We start from the raw sequence: 25153 nt of genomic DNA, 5'->3' as shown, positions 1-25153 counted from the left end.
TTGCATTCTTATGAATAATTGAATCGTTTTAAAGAATTTTATTAAAATTTTTATAAAATAATTAAATTATTTCGAAGAATTCAATTTAAATTGAATTAAAAATTCATGTATTTCTGTGGGGAATTTTATTTATTTAAAAAACTAATTGCATTTTTTCAATGAATTATATAAAAACTTTTTTAAATAATTAATTTTTTACAAAAAATGTTATTATTTGTGAAAGTAATTAAGTTCGTACGAAAAAAGTTTTATCAAATTTTTTTTTAAATTGATTTTTTACGAAGAATTTAATTAAAATCATTTTAAAAATAATTGAATTTCACCAAAGAATTTCATTATTTCTGAAAGTAATTGAATTCTTGCCAAAAAAAAAAAAAAAAATTCTGAAAAATTTTTTTGGAGTGCAAAGCTTGAAAGAAAAAAGTGAAAATATTTCCCAACAAAAGAAACAAGAAAATATAAAAAATAAAGAAAATAGTCGAAAAAAAGATTTTTCAAAAAAGAAAAGAAGACAGAAAATAGAACAAAAAGGTTTTTCATTTCCGGGGAAACAAATTTACTTTTCAAAAATTATTTACGAATAATAATTATTAACATAAAATTAATTGAAATTAAATGAAATTAAATGAAATTAAATGAAATTAAATGAAATTAAATGAAATTAAATAAAAGTAAATAAAATTAAATTCTAAAGAAAATGTTCAGAAGAGATTTGAAAGTGTAACAATTTAGAAAACAAAACTTTTCGAAAATTAAAGAAATTGAAAAGAGAAACCAAATCGACAATAATTATTCTATTGGATATTTTTTTTAAGTCGCGAAAAAAAATTCCGTTCTTAATTAATTGTTTTATTTTTTTTTTCTTCTTTTTAAAAAAACAGGGATAAAGCAACATTTTACAATTTTTTTCATCCCAAATTTTAATTTCTCACAAAATCAAAGAGAATTTCGTTATTTGTAAAACTATAAAATTAAATAACGTGGTGATGTACAATATCAGTATCGATAATTTATTGTTTGTATAATTGTTTTATAATTTTTTTTTATAATTTTATATATCGATTTACAAAATCGAAGAATATTTTTTTCTCGATAAAATTCATTTTTGAGAAAAAAACAATGAATTTAAATTGTATTTATTTTATTAGTTCTTTCAATTTAATGTTTCTTTAATTTTCCAACGAAATTTTTCTGCATCGAAAATTAATGTTTTATTTAGTTTCAAAATTATTAATTAATTTATCGAGGATTATATTTGTTTATATTCGTAATTCATATTTTGAAAATTTTGAATATTTTATTCATATTTTATTTTATTAATATCTTATTTTATTACAATATTGAAAATTTTTCGATATATTATAATTTTATTTATATTATTCAAATTTGCAAATATTTTAATATTTTGTTAATAATAAAATTTTCTTATTTTACTTTATTATAATATTGACATTTTTTTTTATATTCTATTTTATTAATTTATATTGATATTCTTTTGATATTTTATTTTATTAAAATTGAATTAAAATCGTATTTTTTCAAAATGAATGAAAATCCTATTTTATTAAAATTAATTAAAAAATTGAAAAGAAAAAACTATTTATGCAAGTTTATAAAAAGTGATTTTCTCTAAACTGAAATTCTATCGATATTAACATTGAATAATGCACCACAAATTAAAAATATTCTATAATAATAAAATATTTACATTTTATTTTCTCTTTAAAAAAAAAAAAACATCGAAAAAAATGACTTCTCGTCATTTTTTTTCTTAAAACACAAAAACAAAAATTAGTATAAATTTACACTCACAATAAAAAAATCTCGTCTCTCACATTTATAAAAAGAAACGAAAAAAAAAGATTAAAATTATCTCTATATACATTTAAAAATAAAAGATCAATTTACATTTTTCTTTTTGGATATTTTTCACACTATCCAATTGTTGCAAAAAAAAAAAAAAATTCCCGAAAAGTTGCAAAAGAAAAAAATTCCAAGATAGTTGGAAGAAAAAAAATCTATAAATCTAGATTCGAGAAAAGTGAGAAGAAAAAAGTTGCAAGAAAAAAAAAATGGGAAATAAAAATGAAGAGAACGAGATTGTGAAACTTAATTTTTTTTTTAGGACATGGCCGAGTAGGGCCTTCTTCGCAATTTTTTACGAATGTAGGAATGCAGTCGGCTTACCTCTTCTATCGATACACGCGCCGACTGTTCCTGAATTTGATTTTGAATTTTCGAATGTGATTTACTCGTCGTGACAATTGGACTCGAACAACCAGAAGGCGCAAAAGAACATTTCTCCAACTCCAGGTTGTTCAATTTCTCCTTTCCGTCTTCCGCTATTGTTGACGACGACGACGAAGACGACAACAACGACGACGATGTTGTCACCAAACTGAGGCCGTTTTTATGATTTTTACAGACAAACGATCCTTTCGATTCGATCATATTTTCCTCTTGATGTGCTGAAATTAAAAAACGTTAACAATTTCTTTATTATTTCGATTAAATTCATTATTTATTACCAAATTTATTATTTCTATTTATACTTAAATCTATTTTTGTATTTTTAATTATTTCTATTTATTTGAAGTCTATTTTTGTATTTTCAATTATTTATTTGAAATCTATTTTTATACTATTAATTATTTCCATTTATTTTAAATCTATTTTCTTGCCTTTCTGTCTTTCTTCTTTTCTTTTTTCTTTATATTAAATTTATTTAAAATCTACTTTTGAATATTTAATTATTTCATTTCTATAAAATCTAATTTTAAATATTTATTAAACGTTAGTAAATTTAACGCTGCATTCAATTTATTATTATGCAAATTATAAGTTTTTTTATTTTCAAATATCAACTTGAATTTTAGAATAATTTCAGAATCAAAATTTCAAAAATATTCACTTATTCACTAATAAACTATAATTAAATATTATTTAATATTTTCGAAAATATTAAAATTCAATTAGGATCGAAAATATTCATTATATTCTTAGGCAAATTCAATTATTTTTATAAATAAAAAAAAATTCTTCAGGAGAAATTCAATCATTTTCTAAATAAGAACTGACTCGCACAAATTAAATTATTTTCAGTTCTTACAATTTTTTTTAAACTGTAGGCAAAGAATTCGAATGTTTTAAAAAAATTTTAATAAAATTCAATTATTTTTAAAAAATTTATTTAATTTTTTAAATGCTTTCAATTATTTTCATAAATAATGAAATAATAATTTGATAGAATTCAATTATTTTCAATGGAGTTTTCATAAACCATCTTCAAAAAAATTCAATTATTTCTAAAATTCTTCGAAAAAATTCAAATAATTTCAAAAATTTAAAACAATATTTAGATTTAGATTTTCAAAAATTAAAAAAATCTTAACAAGAATTCAATTTCTTTTAAAAAAAATTGAATAGAATTCTCCTCAAGAATTAAATTATTTTCAAAAATTTTAATAAAATTTTTCACAAAAATTCAATTATTTTTATAAAGAGTAAAATTCTCTAAAATTTAGGAATTTAATTATTTTTAAAAATAATAAAATTCTTTTTAGGAATTCAATTATTTTGAAAAAAATTAAAAAGAATTCTCCTCAAGAATTCAATTATTTACAAAAATTTAAATTAAATTCTTAACAAAATTTCAATTATATTTTCAGAAATTAAAAATTCTTGACAAGAATTCAATTATTTTCAAAAAAATTGAATAGAATTCTCATCAAAAAATCAATTGTTTTCAAAAATTTAAATTAAATTATTCACAAAAATTCAACTATTTTAAGAAATAATAAAATTCTTGACAAGAATTCAATTACTTTCAAAAAAATTGAATGGAAATTTCCTTATGAATTCAATTATTTTTCAAAATAATAAATTCTTGACAAGAATTTAATTACTTGGAAAAATAATAAATTTTCTTGATAAGAATTCAATTATTTTCAAAAATATTGAATAAAATTCTCCTCAAAAAGTCAATTATTTTCAAAAATTTAAATTAAAATATTCACAAAAATTTAATTAATTTAAAAAAAAAAATAAAATTCTTGACAAGAATTCAATTGCTTTCAAAAAAATTGAATAGAATTCTCAAAAAAGAAATTAATCTAGACTTCTTCTCAAAAAGTCAATTATTTTCAAAAATTTAAATTAAATTATTCACAAAAATTCAACTTTTTTAAAAAATAATAAAATTCTTGACAAGAATTCAATTAATTTCAAAAAAATTGAATAGAAATCCTCTTATGAATTCAATTATTTTTCAAAATAATAAATTCTGACAAGAATTCAATTATCTTGAAAAATAATAAATTTTTTTACAAGAATTCAATTATTTAAAAAAAAATTGAATTGAATTCTCCACAAGAATTCAATTATTTAAAAAAAATTGAATTATTCTCAAAAAAAAATAAAGTTTTTGACAAAAATTCTATTACTTTAAAAAAAATTGAATAGGAATTTCCTTATGAATTCAATTTCTTTTTCAAAATAATAAATTCTTGACAAGAATTTAATTATTTGGAAAAATAATAAATTTTGTCACAATAATTCAATTATGTTAAAAAAAGTTGAACAGAATTATCCTCAAGAATTCAATTATTTTCAAAAATTCAATTACATTGGAATGTTAATAATGTTCAAAATGTAATTTTACTTAACTTTCTGAAAAAATTCAATTATTCTCTCGAATTACAATAAAATTCTTTGCAAGAATTCAAATTTTTTTTTCAAAAAATTGTCCTTAAATTCTTCTCAAAAAATTCAATTATTTTCATAAATAATAAAATTCTTTGAAGGAATTCAATTATTTTTTAGAATTGTATTAAATCCTTTAAAAAATATAATTCAATTTTATTGTTTTCTTAAATTTTGATATTTAGTAAATTGAATATGTTTTACAAAATTTTATAATAAAATTTATATTAATTCTTTAAAATAATTTTACTTTCTACAAAATTTTAAGAATATTTTTTTTAAGAATTCTAGTACTTTCAACAATTTTAATAAAATTATTCTCATTTAATTATTTTAAATATTAAAGAAATTAATTTTTTTATTTCTTTTGAATTCATTACATTTATTTAAAGTCCATTTTTATTCATTTATTTAGAATTTACTATTTCTTTCTTTATTTATTTTATTCAAAATTGAAAATCCATTTTTTATTTATTTATTAAAAAAATTATTCTTTTTTTTCGTTAATTGAATTTATTTTTATCATTAATTAAATTTATATGTTAGTTTTAATTGAAAAGGAATTAGTTTGACTTATTTCTTCTTTATTTTAAAAAAAATTTTTTTTTTTAAAGTGACGAAAACTGTATTAATTGAAATAAACAAATAAATAAATAATTTTGAAAGTTTACCTTGACAAAAGGCGATTTTACAAACAGAACAGTGAGTCGTCGTTGTTGTGCCACATTGAAAACATAAATGCCCAGGACAAATGAATTTTGTGTCTAAAATTGTCCTCGAAACACATTTTTTATGATATTTCTTCGAGCAGCCTTTCTGTTTGCATTTTATCAATTCATTGCTCGTTACTATCTCCTTTTGACAATTATAACAAATTACCTTCTTTGGTCTGAAAAAACAAAAAAACAATTTCATTTCCACGTTTTATTTTCAAATCATATTCTTTTTTATTTACAAAAAATAATTTTTTATGAATTTAAACAAAGAATTAAAAAAATTATTTTTTTCTTTTTTTCATTCAAAAAAAGAAGAAATAAATTTTTTTTTCTTTTATTTAAAGAAGGAATAAAAAATTTATTTTATTTAAAAAAAGAATAAAAAAATTTCTTTTCTTCTTTTTCGATTTAAAAAAAAGAATAAAAAAATATTTTCTTCTTTTTTGATTTAAAAAAAGGATAAAAAAAATTTCTTTTCTTATTTGATTTAAAAAAAGAGTAAAAAAATTATATTTTCTTTTTTCTTAAAAAAAAAAACAGTAAAAGAATTTATTTTCTTCTTCTTTTATTTAAGAGAAGAATAAAAAATTGCTTTTCTTTTTTTATTTAAAAAATGAATAGAAGAAAAAATGAAAATGAAAAGAGAAAAATTTGCCTTACTTTCTTGGAATTTTTGGTTTCTCATTTTTTTTCTCATTAATTGCACTGATTCGTTTCTTCGTGACTTTTAAGCCAATGAAACCACTGCAGTTCGACGCACCGCATAAACATGGCTTCTTCTCTTCACCGTCGCAGGCCAAATTATAATTAAACGTTAATTCCTCCCCAGCCTCAATGTCCCGCACGGCGAAAAGTCCAATTCTCGTGTCGCCATTCACTGTCCACTTTTGCGTCTCGCAATTCGGCAAACACGAGTGATCTGCAAGTAAAAATGAGAATTTTTTAAAATAATTTTTCAATTTTTAATTTTATAAACAAGAAGCGAAAATTAAAAAAAAGGAACGGGGGGAAATAATTTTTAATTACTGTTACAGGAAACGAAAATGAAAAAGGAAAAAGAATTTTAAAAATTCGATTCTTGTTATTAGACTTTTTTTTCTTTTTTATTTGCTATTTTGTAATTTTGATTTCTTTAAGCAACAAGTGAATTTGTTTTCGTGTTCGCTATTTAAAAAGGAAAAAGAGACTCACTCATGAATCGACTGAGATTTCCCTTCGGTTCGGCGTCAATCATACGATTAGTGTCAATAGTGAGAAAGTAATAATTCTCATTTTTCAATTCCTTCTTGCGTTGAAGACGTCGCTTATATTCGGCTTCATCAATTATTTCACCGACATATTCAACGACAAATTGATTGGCTTTTATCAATTCCAATGCCCTCAGGCCCCAGCCACGACCAACAGTGTGAAATGGCTCCATTACCGGATAAATTCTTTGCACAAAACATTGATTTTGACATTTAATGCCAGCCGGACATATCTCCGGACTACACTCAACCAGTAGCATTCGATTTAAACAATCCGAATCCTGTGCACACGCATTGTCGGATGTCGGTGAACATGCACAAGCGACAATACTATCCACTTCGGCCGCCTTCACATTGCCCACCGCTTTATTCACCTGAAGAGGAGAAAATTAATTATTATTATAATTATCTACTTATTATAAATTACTAATTACTTATAAATTATTACTAAAAAAATTCTCTTTTTATTTTAGAAAATATTTTTATCTCTAAATAAAAATAATATTTCATTTAATACAGGGTTGCCACAAAAATTTAATTTTTTTCCCTGGACTTTTCCCTGATTTCCAGACAAAATTTTCACTTTCTCCCTGACCCTGAAGAATATACCGCTTCACTCCAAAAATTATTAGATACTCAAAGAAATGTTAATCATTATTATTTTTCTATAGGAATTAAGGATTTCAAATCCAAACATTCTCAAATTAAACAACTTATCAAAAATTGTTATAAAACATCAAGAAATCGATCACTTTCTTCACGTTTTGTAATAAATCTAAAATGACAGAGTGATGAAATCATTATTTTATATTTTAATAAGAATATTGCAACTATAAATTTCAGTTTTCAAAGATTTTAATTATTGAACACTTTTCAAAATTCACTTATTTATCAAAATTCACACTACGATGCTTTTAATATTCAATTATAATTTCAAATTTTAAGTGAAATTCATTTTTAATCAATTTTTATTAGAAAATTTTTCGAGAATTCAATTATTTAAATGCAAAGATAATTAATTTATTAAATAATTAAATATTTCTTAAAATTGAATTTTTTTAAAGAAATATATAAAAAAATTCTAAAAATAATTGAATTCTTTCGGCGAATTTTAAAAAAATTATAAAGAATAAATGCAATTTTCTATCAGTTTATGTAAAATTGCACATAAAAAATAATTCAAACTCTGCTATACCTAAATATTGTTATTTTTAAAAGTAATTAAATTCTTGCAACGAATTTTATTTAAAAAATTTTTAAAGAATTCAATTCCTGTGAAGAATATTTTATTTGTGAAAATAATTGAATTCTGGAGAAAAATATTATTATTTATGATATTAAATTAATTTCTTGTGAAGAATTTTATTCAAATTTTTTAAATAATTGAATTTCTCAGAATTTTTTATAAAATTTAGAAAATAACTAAATTCCATAGACAAAATTTCATTAAAAAATTGAAAATAATTGAAATCTGACGAAGAATTTTATCGAAACTTTTTTCAAATAAAAAAAAAAAAAAAAAAAAAAAAAAAAAAAAAAAAAAAAAATAAATAAAAAAAAAAAAAAATAATTATTATATTTTTTTATAAATAAAACTTTTCACAAGAATTGTAATTCTTGTGAAAAGTTTTATTTCTGGAAAAAATTGAATTCTTGGGAAGAATTTAATTAAAATTTCTTAAATAATTAAATTGCTTCGAAGAATTTTATTTTTTAAGAAAATAATTTAATTGTTTCGAAGATTTTTGCAAACTTGACAGTAAAATTGTAATTCTTATAAGGAATGTTATATTTCACGAAAATAATTGTATTCTATAGTCAACTTTATTATAATTTTTCAAATTTATAAAGCATTTTATCTCAAAATTTTTGAAATAATTGAATTCTCGAGAAAAATTTTATTATTTATGAAAATAATTGATTTCTAACGAAGAATTTTATTCAAATTTTTTTCAAATAATTGAATTCCCATAAAAAAAATGTATTATTTGTGAAAATAATTGAATTCTTAAGAAGAATTGTATTGAAAATAATTGAATTGAATAGGAAAATTTTATTAAAATTGCAATTTTATTAATTAAATCTTGTAAAGAATTTTGTCAAAATTTTTTTAAATAATAGATTTTTTAAAAGAATTTAATTTAAATTTTTCAAAATAATTGAATTTATCAGAACTATTTTTTCTATTCTTTGAATATATTTGATTTCTATCGATAAACTGCATTAAAAAATTAAAAATAATTAAATTGGTGCGAAGAAATTTATAAAAAATTGGAAAGTAATTGAATTCCTGTGAAATTTTTATTAAAATTTCGTTTAAATAATTGAATTTTTTTGGATAATTTTATTAAAATAGTAGATATTAAAAATAATTGAAATGAGGAAAATTTTTGAAAATGATTGTAATTTTGCAAAGAATTTTATTAAATTTTTTGAAAATAATTGAATTCCGGAGAAAAATATTATTATTTATGATATTTAATTAATTTCTTGTGAAGAATTTTATTCAAATTTTTTAAATAATTGAATTTCTCAGAATTTTTTATAACATTGTGAAAATAATTAAATTCCAGCGAACAAATTTCTTTAAAAAATTAAAAATAATTGAAATTTGACGAAGAATTTTATTATATTTTTTTTTAAATAATTAAATTCTTGTGAAAAGTTTTATTTTTGAAAAAAATTGAATTCTTGGGAAGAATTTAATTAAAATTTCTTAAATAATTGAATTGCTTCGAAGAATTTTATTTTTTAAGAAAATAATTGAATTGTTTCGAAGATTTTTACAAATATTTTTGACAGTAAAATTGTAATTCCTATAAGGAATGTTATATTTTACGAAAATAATTGTATTCTATAGTCAATTTTATTATAATTTTTCAAATTTATAAAGCATTTTATCTCAAAATTTTTGAAATAATTGAATTCTCGAGAAAAATTTTATTATTTATGAAAATAATTGATTTCTAACGAAGAATTTTATTCAAATTTTTTTCAAATAATTGAATTCCCATAAAAAAATGTATTATTTGTGAAAATAATTGAATTCTTAAGAAGAATAGTATTGAAAATAATTGAATTGAATAGGAAAATTTTATTAAAATTGCAATTTTATTAATTAAATCTTGTAAAGAATTTTGTCAAAATTTTTTTAAATAATAGATTTTTTAAAAGAATTTAATTTAAATTTTTCAAAATAATTGAATTTATCAGAACTATTTTTTCTATTCTTTGAATATATTTGATTTCTATCGATAAACTGCATTAAAAAATTAAAAATAATTAAATTGGTGCGAAGAAATTTATAAAAAATTGGAAAGTAATTGAATTCCTGTGAAATTTTTATTAAAATTTCGTTTAAATAATTGAATTTTTTTGGATAATTTTATTAAAATAGTAGATATTAAAAATAATTGAAATGAGGAAAATTTTTGAAAATGATTGTAATTTTGCAAAGAATTTTATTAAATTTTTTGAAAATAATTGAATTCCGGAGAAAAATATTATTATTTATGATATTTAATTAATTTCTTGTGAAGAATTTTATTCAAATTTTTTAAATAATTGAATTTCTCAGAATTTTTTATAACATTGTGAAAATAATTAAATTCCAGCGAACAAATTTCTTTAAAAAATTAAAAATAATTGAAATTTGACGAAGAATTTTATTATATTTTTTTTTAAATGATTAAATTCTTGTGAAAAGTTTTATTTTTGAAAAAAATTGAATTCTTGGGAAGAATTTAATTAAAATTTCTTAAATAATTGAATTGCTTCGAAGAATTTTATTTTTTAAGAAAATAATTGAATTGTTTCGAAGATTTTTACAAATATTTTTGACAGTAAAATTGTAATTCCTATAAGGAATGTTATATTTTACGAAAATAATTGTATTCTATAGTCAATTTTATTATAATTTTTCAAATTTATAAAGCATTTTATCTCAAAATTTTTGAAATAATTGAATTCTCGAGAAAAATTTTATTATTTATGAAAATAATTGATTTCTAACGAAGAATTTTATTCAAATTTTTTTCAAATAATTGAATTCCCATAAAAAAATGTATTATTTGTGAAAATAATTGAATTCTTAAGAAGAATAGTATTGAAAATAATTGAATTGAATAGGAAAATTTTATTAAAATTGCAATTTTATTAATTAAATCTTGTAAAGAATTTTGTCAAAATTTTTTTAAATAATAGATTTTTTAAAAGAATTTAATTTAAATTTTTCAAAATAATTGAATTTATCAGAACTATTTTTTCTATTCTTTGAATATATTTGATTTCTATCGATAAACTGCATTAAAAAATTAAAAATAATTAAATTGGTGCGAAGAAATTTATAAAAAATTGGAAAGTAATTGAATTCCTGTGAAATTTTTATTAAAATTTCGTTTAAATAATTGAATTTTTTTGGATAATTTTATTAAAATAGTAGATATTAAAAATAATTGAAATGAGGAAAATTTTTGAAAATGATTGTAATTTTGCAAAGAATTTTATTAAATTTTTTGAAAATAATTGAATTCCGGAGAAAAATATTATTATTTATGATATTTAATTAATTTCTTGTGAAGAATTTTATTCAAATTTTTTAAATAATTGAATTTCTCAGAATTTTTTATAACATTGTGAAAATAATTAAATTCCAGCGAACAAATTTCTTTAAAAAATTAAAAATAATTGAAATTTGACGAAGAATTTTATTATATTTTTTTTTAAATGATTAAATTCTTGTGAAAAGTTTTATTTTTGAAAAAAATTGAATTCTTGGGAAGAATTTAATTAAAATTTCTTAAATAATTGAATTGCTTCGAAGAATTTTATTTTTTAAGAAAATAATTGAATTGTTTCGAAGATTTTTACAAATATTTTTGACAGTAAAATTGTAATTCCTATAAGGAATGTTATATTTTACGAAAATAATTGTATTCTATAGTCAATTTTATTATAATTTTTCAAATTTATAAAGCATTTTATCTCAAAATTTTTGAAATAATTGAATTCTCGAGAAAAATTTTATTATTTATGAAAATAATTGATTTCTAACGAAGAATTTTATTCAAATTTTTTTCAAATAATTGAATTCCCATAAAAAAATGTATTATTTGTGAAAATAATTGAATTCTTAAGAAGAATAGTATTGAAAATAATTGAATTGAATAGGAAAATTTTATTAAAATTGCAATTTTATTAATTAAATCTTGTAAAGAATTTTGTCAAAATTTTTTTAAATAATAGATTTTTTAAAAGAATTTAATTTAAATTTTTCAAAATAATTGAATTTATCAGAACTATTTTTTCTATTCTTTGAATATATTTGATTTCTATCGATAAACTGCATTAAAAAATTAAAAATAATTAAATTGGTGCGAAGAAATTTATAAAAAATTGGAAAGTAATTGAATTCCTGTGAAATTTTTATTAAAATTTCGTTTAAATAATTGAATTTTTTTGGATAATTTTATTAAAATAGTAGATATTAAAAATAATTGAAATGAGGAAAATTTTTGAAAATGATTGTAATTTTGCAAAGAATTTTATTAAATTTTTTGAAAATAATTGAATTCCGGAGAAAAATATTATTATTTATGATATTTAATTAATTTCTTGTGAAGAATTTTATTCAAATTTTTTAAATAATTGAATTTCTCAGAATTTTTTATAACATTGTGAAAATAATTAAATTCCAGCGAACAAATTTCTTTAAAAAATTAAAAATAATTGAAATTTGACGAAGAATTTTATTATATTTTTTTTTAAATGATTAAATTCTTGTGAAAAGTTTTATTTTTGAAAAAAATTGAATTCTTGGGAAGAATTTAATTAAAATTTCTTAAATAATTGAATTGCTTCGAAGAATTTTATTTTTTAAGAAAATAATTGAATTGTTTCGAAGATTTTTACAAATATTTTTGACAGTAAAATTGTAATTCCTATAAGGAATGTTATATTTTACGAAAATAATTGTATTCTATAGTCAATTTTATTATAATTTTTCAAATTTATAAAGCATTTTACCTCAAAATTTTTGAAATAATTGAATTCTCGAGAAAAATTTTATTATTTATGAAAATAATTGATTTCTTACGAAGAATTTTATTCAAATTTTGTCAAAATTTTTTTAAATAATAGAATTTTTAAAAGAATTTTATTTAATTTTTTTGAAATAATTGAATATCTCAGAACTATTTTTTTCTGTTCTCTGAATATATTTGAATTCTTTCGATAAACTTCATTAAAAAATTAAAAATAATTGAATTGGTGCGAAGAAACTTGTAAAAAAAATTGGAAAGTAACTGAATTCCCTGACTTGTGGCAACCCTGTTTCTCATTATTGAAAATAATTGAAATTTTGCTGTGATTTTTCTCATTCTTGAAAATAATTGAATTCCTACGAAGAATATTTATTAAAATTTTGTAAAGTAATTGGATTTTTGGAAAGAATTTTACTCAATTTTAGATAAATAACTGAATTTTTTGCCAAGAATTTTATTATTCATGAAAATAATTGACTTCCTTTCAAGACTTTGAACTTAAATTTTTTTAAAATAATTGAAAACTGTGATAAATTATATTATTCTTGAAAATAATTAAATTTCAGCGAAGGATTTTATTATTTGGGAAAATAATTTAATTTGCTACAAAGAATTTTATTCTTTATACAAATAATTGAATTTTTGTGAAGAATTTCATTTAAAGTTTTGAAAATAGTTGAAATCTTGAGAAGAATTCTATTTAATTTTTTTTTCAAAAATAATTGAATTCTTTTTGAGTTATTTATTATATTTGAAATTAATTGAATTGAATAATACTTGCAAAGAATGTTATAAAATTTTTTCTAAATAATTAAATTCCTTCGAAGAATTTTATTATTTGTATGAAAATAATTGGTTTGTTGCAAATTTTATAGACCAATTTAATTAATATTTTATTGAACTGAATTGAAAATAATTTAATTCTTGTGTAGAATTTTATTAAAATTGATTAAAAATAATTGGATTCTTTTGAGAAATATTGTTAAAAGTATTTTGAAAATAATTGAATTGTTTTGTGTCAATCTTGCTTTAATTTAATTTTAGAAGAAGATTTGTAAATTTAGTTTTTAGAAGAAGATTTTTGAATTGTACGTACTTTTAATTTGACGTAAAACGGAGGTTTAAGAGCCTTCTCGAGTTCCTTGACGGACGTGGAGAGGGCCTTTTGCTCCTTTAAAATTTGATGATACTTGTGGGCCTCCTGGATTGCGCGTCTAAAAGCGCCGTCCATGGAATTCTTTTTGCCAGTATTCTTGGCGACAGCGTCGCCCTCCTGATACAAAAAGACACGACCCTTGTGGACCCAGTGGTAATTTCTTGTGCCAAGGAACATGACACAAAATTCGCCTGTCTCATGTTTCATCGCATCGACATTGCAGGGTACCTCGTCGGGGAAGCAAATTTTCGACGGCCACCATCTATAACTGCCGAGTTTCACCCAAACAATTTCGCCATACAATGGCAATCGTCCGGTTTCACAGTCCTCGCACATAAATGCATCGTCCGGCGCTTTTATACCTGTAAAATGAAAATTAAAAAATCTTTTATTTTCTCATTTATCGCAAAAATCTTTTTAAAAATCTATCTTTTAAATCAATTATTCAGGAAAATTAATAATTAAAAATCAATTATAATTTGATTTTGTTAATTAATTTTTATTTTAGACTTCGGATCGACTTTTAAGCGCAAAAAACGATTTCGTCTTTTTAATTTAATCAACGTAGGTTATTTATTAATTAAAAAGTGATTTTAATTCACATAAACTTCAAATTGACTTTAAGGCGCAAAAAGACGATTTCTTTCAATTTCATATAATATTGAAAGCAAATAAAAAAAATGTAAAATTAAAAATTAAATTAAATAAATAAAAATAATAAATATCAAGATTTATTCTTGACAAGAATTCAATTATTTTGAAAAAAATTGAATCTTTATTGAAAACTATTTTAATTAAACTATTCGATTCAATTATATTAAAAAAAATTGAATAGAATTCTCAAGAATTCAATTATATTAAAAAAAATTCAATAGAATTCTCAAAAATTCAATTATTTTCAAAAAAATTCAATAGAATTCTCAAGAATTCAATTATTTTCAAAAAAATTCAATACAATTCTCAAGAATTCAATTATTTTCAAAAAAATCAATAGAATTCTCAAGAATTCAATTATTTTCAAAAAAATTCAATAGAATTCTCAAGAATTCAATTCTTTTCAAAAATTTAAATCAAATTCTTCACAAAAATTCAATTACTTTTATAAATAATAAAATTCTTTGTTGAAATTCAATTATTTTCAAAAATTCTAATAAAATCTTTCTCAAGAATTCAATTATTTTGAAAAAACTGAATAGAATTCTCCTCAAGAATCCAATTATTTTCATTAATTTAAATTAAATTCTTCACAAAAATTCAATTATTTATATAAATAATTAAATTTTTTGTGAGAATTCAATTATTTTCAAAAGTAATTAAATTCCTTTTGGAATTTAATTATTTTCTAAAATAATAAAATTCTTGACAAGAATTCAATTATTTTCCTAAATAATAGAATTCTATACAAGAATTTAATTATTTTGAAGAAAATTGAATAGAAATCTCTTCAAAAATTCAATTATTTTCAAAAATTTTAATTAATTAAATTCTTCACAAAAATTCAATTATTTTAAAAATAATAATAAAATTCTTCGCAGGAATTTCAATTATTTTCAAGAATAATATAATTTTTAAACAGTATTTCAATTATTTTTAAAAATTTACGATAAAATTCTTGAAAGGAATTAAATTATTTTCAAATAAATATTCTTTTTGAGAATTTATTAAAATTTTTAAAAACAATTGAATTGTTTGAAGAAATTTTATTAAAATTGTATTAAAAATAATTGATTTTTTGCGAATTATTTTATTTTTTTTAAATAATTGAATTTTTGCAAACACTTTTTATTAGGTATTTAAACAAAATTAAATTTTAGTAAAAAGTTTAACTGAAACTTTTTAAAAAAGAATTGAATTTCTTCAAGGAATTTTATTATTTTTGAAAATAATTGAATTGTTTAGAAGAATTTTATTAAAATTTCTTTAAATAATTCAATTCTTTCAAAGAATTTTGTTAAAATTTTGTAATAATCAAGTTCTTTCGAGAAAATTTATTAATATTGTAAATATTGAAAAACACTAATTAATAATTAAAATATAATTTTAATTTATTCAACTTTCGGATCGACTTTAAGGCGCAAAATATACCTACGATTTTTCTTTTTTAAAAACTTTTTTTCATTTTTTATTTTATTTGACTTTTATTAAAATTAAAAATTTTTTAAATTAACTTTCAAATAATAATTTTTATTTTTGCATAAAGAACAAAATTGAAATTGTGAATTAAGTTAAAAGTATAATAAAAAAAAATTAAATAAATGGAAAATTGAATAAATAATAAACTGTACATAATAAACAATTGAGTTAGTAAAAAGTTGAATTAATAAACAATTAAATTAATAAAAAAATTGAATAAATTAAAAATTGAGTAAATAAAAAATCGAATTAATAAAAAATTGAATTAGTGAAAAATCGAGTAAATAAAAAAACGAATTAATAGAAAATTGAATTAATAAACAATTGAATTAGGGAAAAATTGAGTAAATAAAAAATTTGCGAATAAATAAGAAATTGAGTAAATAAAAAATCGAATTAATAAAAAATTGTCGAATAAATAAGAAATTGAGTAAATAGAAAATCGAATTAATAAAAAATGGAATTAATACACAATTGAATTAATGAAAAATTGATTAAATAAAAAAATGAATTAATAAAAAATTTAATTAATTTGTTACCCAAACATTCAGGATGAAATGATGTGGGACACGTCTCGCAACAAATGAGACTTCCGCCTTTCGTGCAGAGAAAACACCAGGTCGCATTTAGCGGCGCTTGCCGGCATTTATAGTGTTTTGGGCAAATAATTTGATTGCCAGTGATAATTTCGGAGCCGGCTGGCAGACACGAGGACGACGTGTGATATGAAGAGGGACAACGTACGCATCTCACTAATTTCTCGTTCGTTTTGCCCATGTGGCCATTTTGCGGATTGTCCGAATTGCACGTGTGACACATGTGATAAGGACACACCAATCTTTCACCTTGCCACTGAGACTAAAAAGAAATAACACAATAATTTAATTATAAGATTGATACTATTACTCGGTCGTATTAGTAATTAATTAATTAATTAATCATTACTTAATTTCTTTCTTTTTTTTAAATTTAGATTTAGATCAATTTTTGTAGTATTGAATAAGTATAAAAAAATGAAATTATATTAATTAAATACCTGCGGCCATGTTTTGAGACACGAGGAATGATAATATTTTCCGCAAGCACCCGCCGAACATCGAACACGATCAATTTCCCGATCCTTGCAAATGAAGCATGCGGGCGCAACACTTGAAAGACAATCGAAACACTTGAAAGTTTCTTCCTCAGTCAATGGCGGTGGCGGTGTTAGTTCTTCTGCTTTAACTGTTTTTAAAAAATTGTCAATTAATTTCAATTCTTTTTTTCTTTAATTCCAAGTTGCATTTTGTTTCTTTTTTCTCTCCTAATTTTCTAATAATTTCTTTTTTTGAATCTTTCGAATTTCTAAAATATAAGGAAAAATGAATTCAATACATGTTTCAAAAATTAGAAAATAATGAAAATTATTTTAAACATTTTGTTTAATTTAATTTAACATTCAAAAATATAAAAATAGTTACTTGAATTATTGTAGAATAATTCATTATTATTACTGCAAAATAAGACTAATTAATTATTTATTTTATATAGAAAAAGAAACTGGATTTTATTTATTTTCGTGCCTTGTTAAATGAAAAAAAAAATCAATTCCCAGAGAATTTCACATCATTTTTTGTTTCAAAGAAATTAAAATTTTTATTAATTCAGAATAAATTTTATGACAGTAATTTTTTTGAAGGAAAAATTTAGAAATAACATATTATTTTTCACAATTTTACGTTAATAATAATTGAATTTTTGTCAAGTTGAATAAGATTAAAATTTCATAAAATAATTAAGAAATTTTATTGAAAAGAATTGAATTTCTTCGAAAAATGTTATTATTATTGAAAATAATTGATTCCCTAAAATATACTTTTATAATTTATGGAAATAATGGAATTCTTTTAAAGCATTTAATTATTTTTGAAAATAATGGAATTCTTTTAACGAAGATTATTAAATTTTTGTAAATATTAATTGAATTTATGTAAAGAAAATAATTGAATTATTGAAAAGAGTTTTAATAAATTTTTTTAAAAGAATTCTAGTTTTTTGGAAAAATTTAATAACACATTTAAGATAATTGAATCCTTGGGAAGAATTTAATTTAAATATTTGACAATAATTGAATTCTTGAGAAGAATTTATTTTTATTCGAAAGCAATTGAATTTTGATGAAGATTTTTTAATTATTTATTCGAAGAATTGAAATTTTGCGAAGAATCTGATTTTCAATTTTGGAAAAAATTTATTTAAGTTCTTGTTAAGAATTTTATTATTTATGAAAATAATTGAATTTTTGTGAAGATTTTTTTAATTATTTATTAGATTTGAATTTTTGTCTAGAGTTTTAATTTTTTTTTTTTTTTTGATTGAATTTTTGTAAAGAATTTAATTTAAATGTTAGAAAATAATTGAACTCTTAAGGAGAATTCTATTGAATTTTTTTTTTGAAAATAATTGAATTTCTGCAAAGAATTATATTATTTTTGAAAATAATTAAATTCCTACAAAGAATTTTATTATTTTTCAAAATAATTGAATACCTACAAAGAATTTTATTATTTTAAAAAATAATTGAATTTATACAAAGAATTTTATTATTTATACAAATAATTGAATTTTTGTGAAGAATAAGATTAAAATTTCAAAAAATAATTGAAAAATTTTATTGAAAAGAATTGAATTTCTTCAAAAAATGTTATTATTATGGAAAATAATTGATTCCCTAAAATAATTTTATAATTTATGAAAATAATTGAATTCTTTCAAAGCATTTCATAATTTTTGAAAATAATGAAATTCTTTTAACGAAAATTTTTGAATTTTTGTAAATTAATTGAATTTATGTAAAGAAAATAATTGAATTATTGACAAGAATTTCAATAAATTTTTTTGAAAAGAATTCTAGTTTTTTGGAAAAATTTAATAACATATTTAAGATACTTAATTGAATCCTTGAGAAGAATTTAATTTAAATTTTTGACAATAATTGAATTCTTGAGAAGAATTTATTTTTATATTCGAAAGCAATTGAATTTTGGTGAAGATTTATTAATTATTTATTAGAAGAATATTTTTTTTGAAAATAATTGAATTATTGCAAAGAATTTATTTATGTTTGAAAATAATTGAATTCTTGTCAAGAATTTTATTATTTCTCAAAATAATTGAATTTTTGTGAAAAATTTCAAGTTTTGAAAATAAATGAATTCTTGAGGAGAATTCGATTAAGAATTTTATTATTTACTAAAATAATTGAATTTTTGTCAAGAATTTTAATTAAAATTTTTGAAAATAGTTGAATTCTTGAGGAGAATTCTATTTAATTTTTTTTTCAAATAATTGAATTTAATCAAGAAATAGTTTTTAAAAATAATTGTTCGTTTGCAAAGAATTTATGAAAATAATTGAATTTCTGCAAAGAATTTTATTATTCATGAAAATAATTGATTTTTTCAAGTTAATTATTATTTTTTTTTTTTAATAATTGAATTCCAAAGAAGAATTTTATTATTTTTAAAAATAATTGAATTTCAAAAAAGAATTTTATTATTTTTAAAAATAATTGAATTTCTACGAAAAATTTTGTTATTTATAAAAGTAATGGAATTCTTGATAAGAGAGTTTTTTTTTTAAATTTTTGAAAATAATTGAATTGTTATTCAAAAAAATTTAAACTATAAAGGTTAATAATAATTAATTAAAATTTTTGGATTCTTAGGGCCTTAAATTGTAAAATAAAGAATTGAAAATAAATTATTGTGGTCTTTGATCCAAAGAACTAAACTCGTCACAAACAATTCTCAATAAATAATTAATAAAAAACAAGATAGAAACCTTCGATTTTTTCCGTGAAACTCTCGCTCTCGGCAATTTTCTTTCGAATTTCCTTTAAATCCTGAAACACCTCGTCCTCAAAATTATCCTCAATTTCACTGTGCTCTGGACTCGAATCACCAGGTTTGACGCACTTCAAATGATAATACGAATAACATGGTCCTTTACATCTCACTAATTTGCCAGTTTGTTCACAAATTTGACAAACTCGCTCAGTTCTTATTCCTTTGAATAAATTTATTGGTTTTGTCCATTTTATCTCGTCTTTCTCAAAATCACTTAAATTCAACGAATCATTATTCTCCTTTTCTTTACTGTCCCTCGAATCTTTCTCCTTCTCTTGTACTTTCTCTTTATTTTCCTTTAGTTTCTCTTTCGATTCCTTCTCTTTTATTTTTTCCTTCGATTCCTTTTCCTTTATTTTCTCCTTCGATTCCCTTTCTTTTAATTTCTCCTTCGATTCCTTCTCCTTTATTTTTTCCCTCGAGTCCTTTTCCTTTATTTTCTCCTTCGAGTCCTTTTCCTTTATTTTCTCCTTCGAGTCCTTTTCCTTTATTTTCTCCTTCGATTCCTTTTCTTTTAATTTCTCCTTCGATTCTCTCTTCTCCTTAACGTCTTTTACTTCTTTACTTTTATCCTTACTCTCCTTATTTTCTTTATTCTCTTTATTCTCCTTCACTTTTTCCTTATTCTCCCTATTTTCCTTGACTTTTTCCCTCATCTTTTCCTTACTATCCTTCGATTTGTCCCTAATTTTCAATCTCTCCCTAATCTCCTTCTCCCTCGCGCTTCTCTCCTTTATTTTCAAACTATTATTACTAATATTCGAATCGTTAATATGTTTATTGTCACTCTCACGATTCCTTTTACTTCTGCTCTTGCGTTTTTTCGTCGATTTATTAACATCCTCAAGATCAGAATCAACATCGGCGTCAAATGGAATCGAACGATTATTCGTGGGCGAAAAATTGCCATTGAATTTCTCCTGCTGAAGCTCATTGCTCCAACGTTCGGATTTTATTTCATCGTCAAGCTCTGAATCGCAGAGAGCGAGTAATTTTGAATCGTAATCAATGTCGAAATTCTTCTTATCATCGTCCCAGGAACTATTCAAAAGACTCGATGGCGGTGTTGGTGGTGTTTGTGATAAACTATCGAAAATATCGACGTGTGATGATTTTAAACTCTTGGATAATTTACCATTTAATTTCATTTGTCGCTCGCCATTTTTCGTGGTATTTAATTTACCGTTTAATTTTGGTGTTAGAGTTTCGAAGAGTTTTAGGAGATTTCCAGTACTTTTGCTGAAGGCGCCATTTAATTTGGCGCCTGTTGTTTGGAGAGTGGGGGGAATTTTCGTTAGATCGCCAGTACTTTTGTTGAGTTTTGAAAGTTTTTTGAGATTTGTTTTTGGTTGGGCTATTGTACTGCGTCGACGGGATGATAATTTTACTGGAATTATTTCTGATGGTACTTTTGGTGTTTGCGAGCGTGTTACTCGAGGCTGTGAAGGAAAAAAATTCATTACTTATGAAAATAAATATTAAATAAAAAAAATTATACTTTTTTTTAAATTTTATTGAAAATAATTGAATTTTTGCAAAAAAAATTTATTATTTTAGAAAATTAATTAAATTCTTGTCAAATCATATTAATAAAAAAAAAAATCTAAAAAATCTAAAAATTCTTACAATTGGTTTGGCTTTCTTTGCCGGCACTGCTGATTGCGATTCGCTGATGGAGTGCTTGCGTTTCTTTTTTCCGGGCACTGGCGTTTTTTTAGCAGCTATCGGCGCCGGGGCAAAAATACACGCTCGATATTGGTCGGTGGTATTTAAAAGTTCCGTCGCCTCCGATGTGGCAATCTCCCATTTTGGCTTCCACGTTGAACTCACCGTGAATGGAATTCGTTGATCGCGTATTCTTTTCTTTGAAAAATTACTGTTCTCGGGTAAATTTTTCAAAAATTTCTCAAAATCATTGGCGCCCGTGAATGGCAACATATTTGTTTCATTCACCCAACTGTGACGTTCATTGTCGCCGAAATATTGGACATGAACTAAATTTCGAATCGTTCGTTTTCCAGCAGCTGAAAAAATACAATTTTTCTTTTTATTATTCAAAAAATACTTCAATTAATAGAAGTTATCGATTCTTTTCTTCTTTCATTATTATTTTTGCTTTACTCGTGAAGGAATTCAATTACAGGGTTGCCACGAAAATTTAATTTTGTTTTTCCCTGACTTTTCCCTGATTTCCAGACAAAATTTTCACTTTCTCCCTGATCCTGAAGAATATACCGATTCACTCCAAAAATTATTAGATACTCAAAGAAATGTTCTATTACATTTATATTTACGAATTTCTTTAAGTGGAAAATTATTCGACAACATCAATAACTTCTTTTTTAAATAAATACTTCATCATTATTATTTTTCTATAGGAATTAAGGATTTTAAATCAAAACCTTCTCAAATTAAACAACTTATCAAAAATTGTTATAAAACATCAAGAAATCGATCACTCCGAGTCTTCGACTCGGAGCAATCGATTTCTTCATGTTTTATAATAAAATTTAAAATGACAGAGTGATAAAATCATTATTTTATATTATAAGAATATTGAAACTATAAATTTTAATTTTCAAAGATTTTCATTTTTTAACACTTTTCAAAATTCACTTATTTATCAAAATTCACACTACGATGCTTTTAATATTCAATTATAATTTCAAATTTTAAGTGAAATTCATTTTTAATCAATTTTTATTAGAAAATTTTTCGAGAATTCAATTATTTAAATGCAAAGATAATTAATTTATTAAATAATTGAATATTTCTTAAAATTGAATTTTTTTAAAGAAATTTATAGAAAATTCTAAAAACAATTGAATTCTTTCGGAGAATTTTAAAAAAAATTATAAAGAATAAATGCAATTTTCTATCAGTTTATGTAAAATTGTACATAAAAAATAATTCAAACTCTGCTATAAATATTGTTATTTATAAAAGAAATTTAATTCTTGCAACGAATTTTATTAAAAAAATTTTTAAAGAATTGAATTCCTGTGAACAATATTTTATTTGTGAAAATAATTGAATTCCAGAGAAAAATATTATTATTTATGATATTAAATTAATTTCTTGTGAAGAATTTTATTCAAATTTTTTAAATAATTGAATTTCTCAGAATTTTTTATAACATTTTGAAAATAATTAAATTCCATCGACAAAATTTCATTAAAAAATTGAAAATAATTGAAATCTGACGAAGAATTTTATTAAATTTTTTTTTAAATAATTGAATTCTTGTAAAAAGTTTTAGTTTTGAAAATAATTTGAATTCTTGGGAAGAATTTAATTAAAATTTCTTAAATAATTGAATTGCTTCGAAGAATTTTATTTTTTAAGAAAATAATTGAATTGTTTCGAAGATTTTGACAAACATTTTTGACAGTAAAATTGTAATTCCTATAAGGAATGTTATACTTTACGAAAATAATTGTATTCTATAGTCAATTTTATTATAATTTTTCAAATTTATAAAGCAATTTATCTCAAAATTTTTGAAATAATTGAATTCTCGAGAAAAATTTTATTATTTATGAAAATAATTGATTTCTTACGAAGAATTTTATTCAAATTTTTTTCAAATAATTGAATTCCCATAAAAAAATGTATTATTTGTGAAAATAATTGAATTCTTAAGAAGAATTTTATTGAAAATAATTGAATTGAATAGGAAAATTTTATTAAAATTGCAATTTTATTATCTAAATCTTGTAAAGAATTTTGTCAAAATTTGTTTAAATAATAGAATTTTTAAAAAAAATTTATTTTAATTTTTCGAAATAATTGAATTTCTCAGAAGTATTTTTTTCTATTCTTTGAATATATTTGAATTCTTTCGATAAACTTCATTAAAAAATTAAAAATAATTGAATTGGTGCGAAGAAATTTATAAAAAAATTGGAAAGTAATTGAATTCCTTTGAAATTTTTATTAAAATTTCCTTTAAATAATTGAATTCATTTGGAAAATTTTATTAAAATAGTAGATATTAAAAATAATTGAAATGAGGAAAATTTTTGAAAATAATTGAAACTTTGCTAAGAATTTTATTAATTTTTTTGAAAATAATTGAATTTCGGAGAAGAATTGTATTATTTATAAAAATAATTGAAATTTTGACGATAATGTTTATAAATTATTGAAAATAATTGAATTTCTGTAATCAGTTGTTCTTAAAATTTCTATTTAAATTGATTAAAAATTTCATATTGAAGCCTTTGAAGTTGATCTATTTATGCAGATTTGAAACGCAACTCTTTTGAAATGTAATTAATTTTGAAAATTTTGAAGTAAAATTATTCATTAAATAATTTTTGAGTAATAATTTGATGATAGTTGTTGAAGAATGAAGTTATTTAAAAAGAAAATATTGTCAGAAAGAGAAAAAATTGAAAGTTTTGTATTAAAATTCTTGTCAATTTCATAGTTTGTGAGGCAAACAAAAATGACACCAAAATTCAGAATTTTCTTATAAATTCTAAAACTTAAATTTTTTCCAGTACTTTTAATAAAAATCCCTGACTTTTCCCTGAATTCCCTGACTTGTAGCAACCCTGTTATTACTTTTGTAAATGATTTGAAATTTTAATTAGTGTGGAAAAATTAATAATAAGTTTTAAATAATTTAATTTAGAAATGCAGAAAAAATTTGTTTAGTTGAAAAAAATTTAATTAAATTTTTTGAAAATAATGGAATTCCTACAAAAAATGTTATTTATAAAAAATAATTGAATTTTAGTGAAGAAATTCATTTAAAATTTTTATAATCATTGAATTCTGGAGAAGAATTATATTAAAATTTTTTAAAAATAAATTAATTTTTCTCAAGAATTTTATTATTTTTAAAAATAATTGAATTTCTTCAAAGAATTTGATTATTTTCAAAAATCATTGAATTCCTACAAAGAATTTTATTATTTAATAAAAATAATTGAACTTTTGAAAAATTTCATTAAAATTTTTGAAAATAATTGAATTTTTGAAAAGAATTTTATTATTCTTGAAAAGAATTGAATTTTTTGCGGAGAATTTTTGGAAAATCATTTAATATTTTCGAAAAATTTTATTCTTTTCGAAAATAATTGAATTCTTTTCATGAATTTCATTTAAAATTTTTTAAAATAATTGAAGTATTGTGAAAAGTTTTATTTTTCTTCATAATAATTTGAATTCATGTCAAGAATTTTATTATTTATGAAAATAATTGTATTTTTGTTAAGAATTTTATTTAAATTTTTGAAAATGATTTTGAAATTTGAATTAATTT

At 20.6% G+C, this 25153-nt stretch overlaps 1 protein-coding gene across 1 annotated transcript in view; it reads right to left on the bottom strand.

Moving 5' to 3' along the window:
- Positions 1-25153, bottom strand: part of LOC122512525 (histone-lysine N-methyltransferase NSD3) — a 29946-nt gene that overhangs the window by 2539 nt on the left and 2254 nt on the right. The window contains exons 5-13 of the mRNA XM_043628415.1: positions 21508-21905; positions 19817-21320; positions 17031-17218; positions 16534-16852; positions 13802-14223; positions 6609-7038; positions 6078-6336; positions 5373-5590; positions 2188-2468 (exon numbers count right to left, since the gene is read on the bottom strand). Of these exons, the coding sequence (XP_043484350.1) occupies positions 2188-2468; positions 5373-5590; positions 6078-6336; positions 6609-7038; positions 13802-14223; positions 16534-16852; positions 17031-17218; positions 19817-21320; positions 21508-21905 (4019 nt within the window). The remainder of the gene's footprint in view (positions 1-2187; positions 2469-5372; positions 5591-6077; positions 6337-6608; positions 7039-13801; positions 14224-16533; positions 16853-17030; positions 17219-19816; positions 21321-21507; positions 21906-25153) is intronic.

Source organism: Leptopilina heterotoma, unplaced genomic scaffold, assembly GCF_015476425.1.
Source record: "Leptopilina heterotoma isolate Lh14 unplaced genomic scaffold, ASM1547642v1 Lhet_123, whole genome shotgun sequence".
Taxonomy (NCBI): Eukaryota; Metazoa; Arthropoda; class Insecta; order Hymenoptera; family Figitidae; genus Leptopilina; species Leptopilina heterotoma.
The sequence above is the reverse complement of the archived record's forward strand: the minus strand, read 5'-3'. Positions and strand labels throughout refer to the sequence as shown.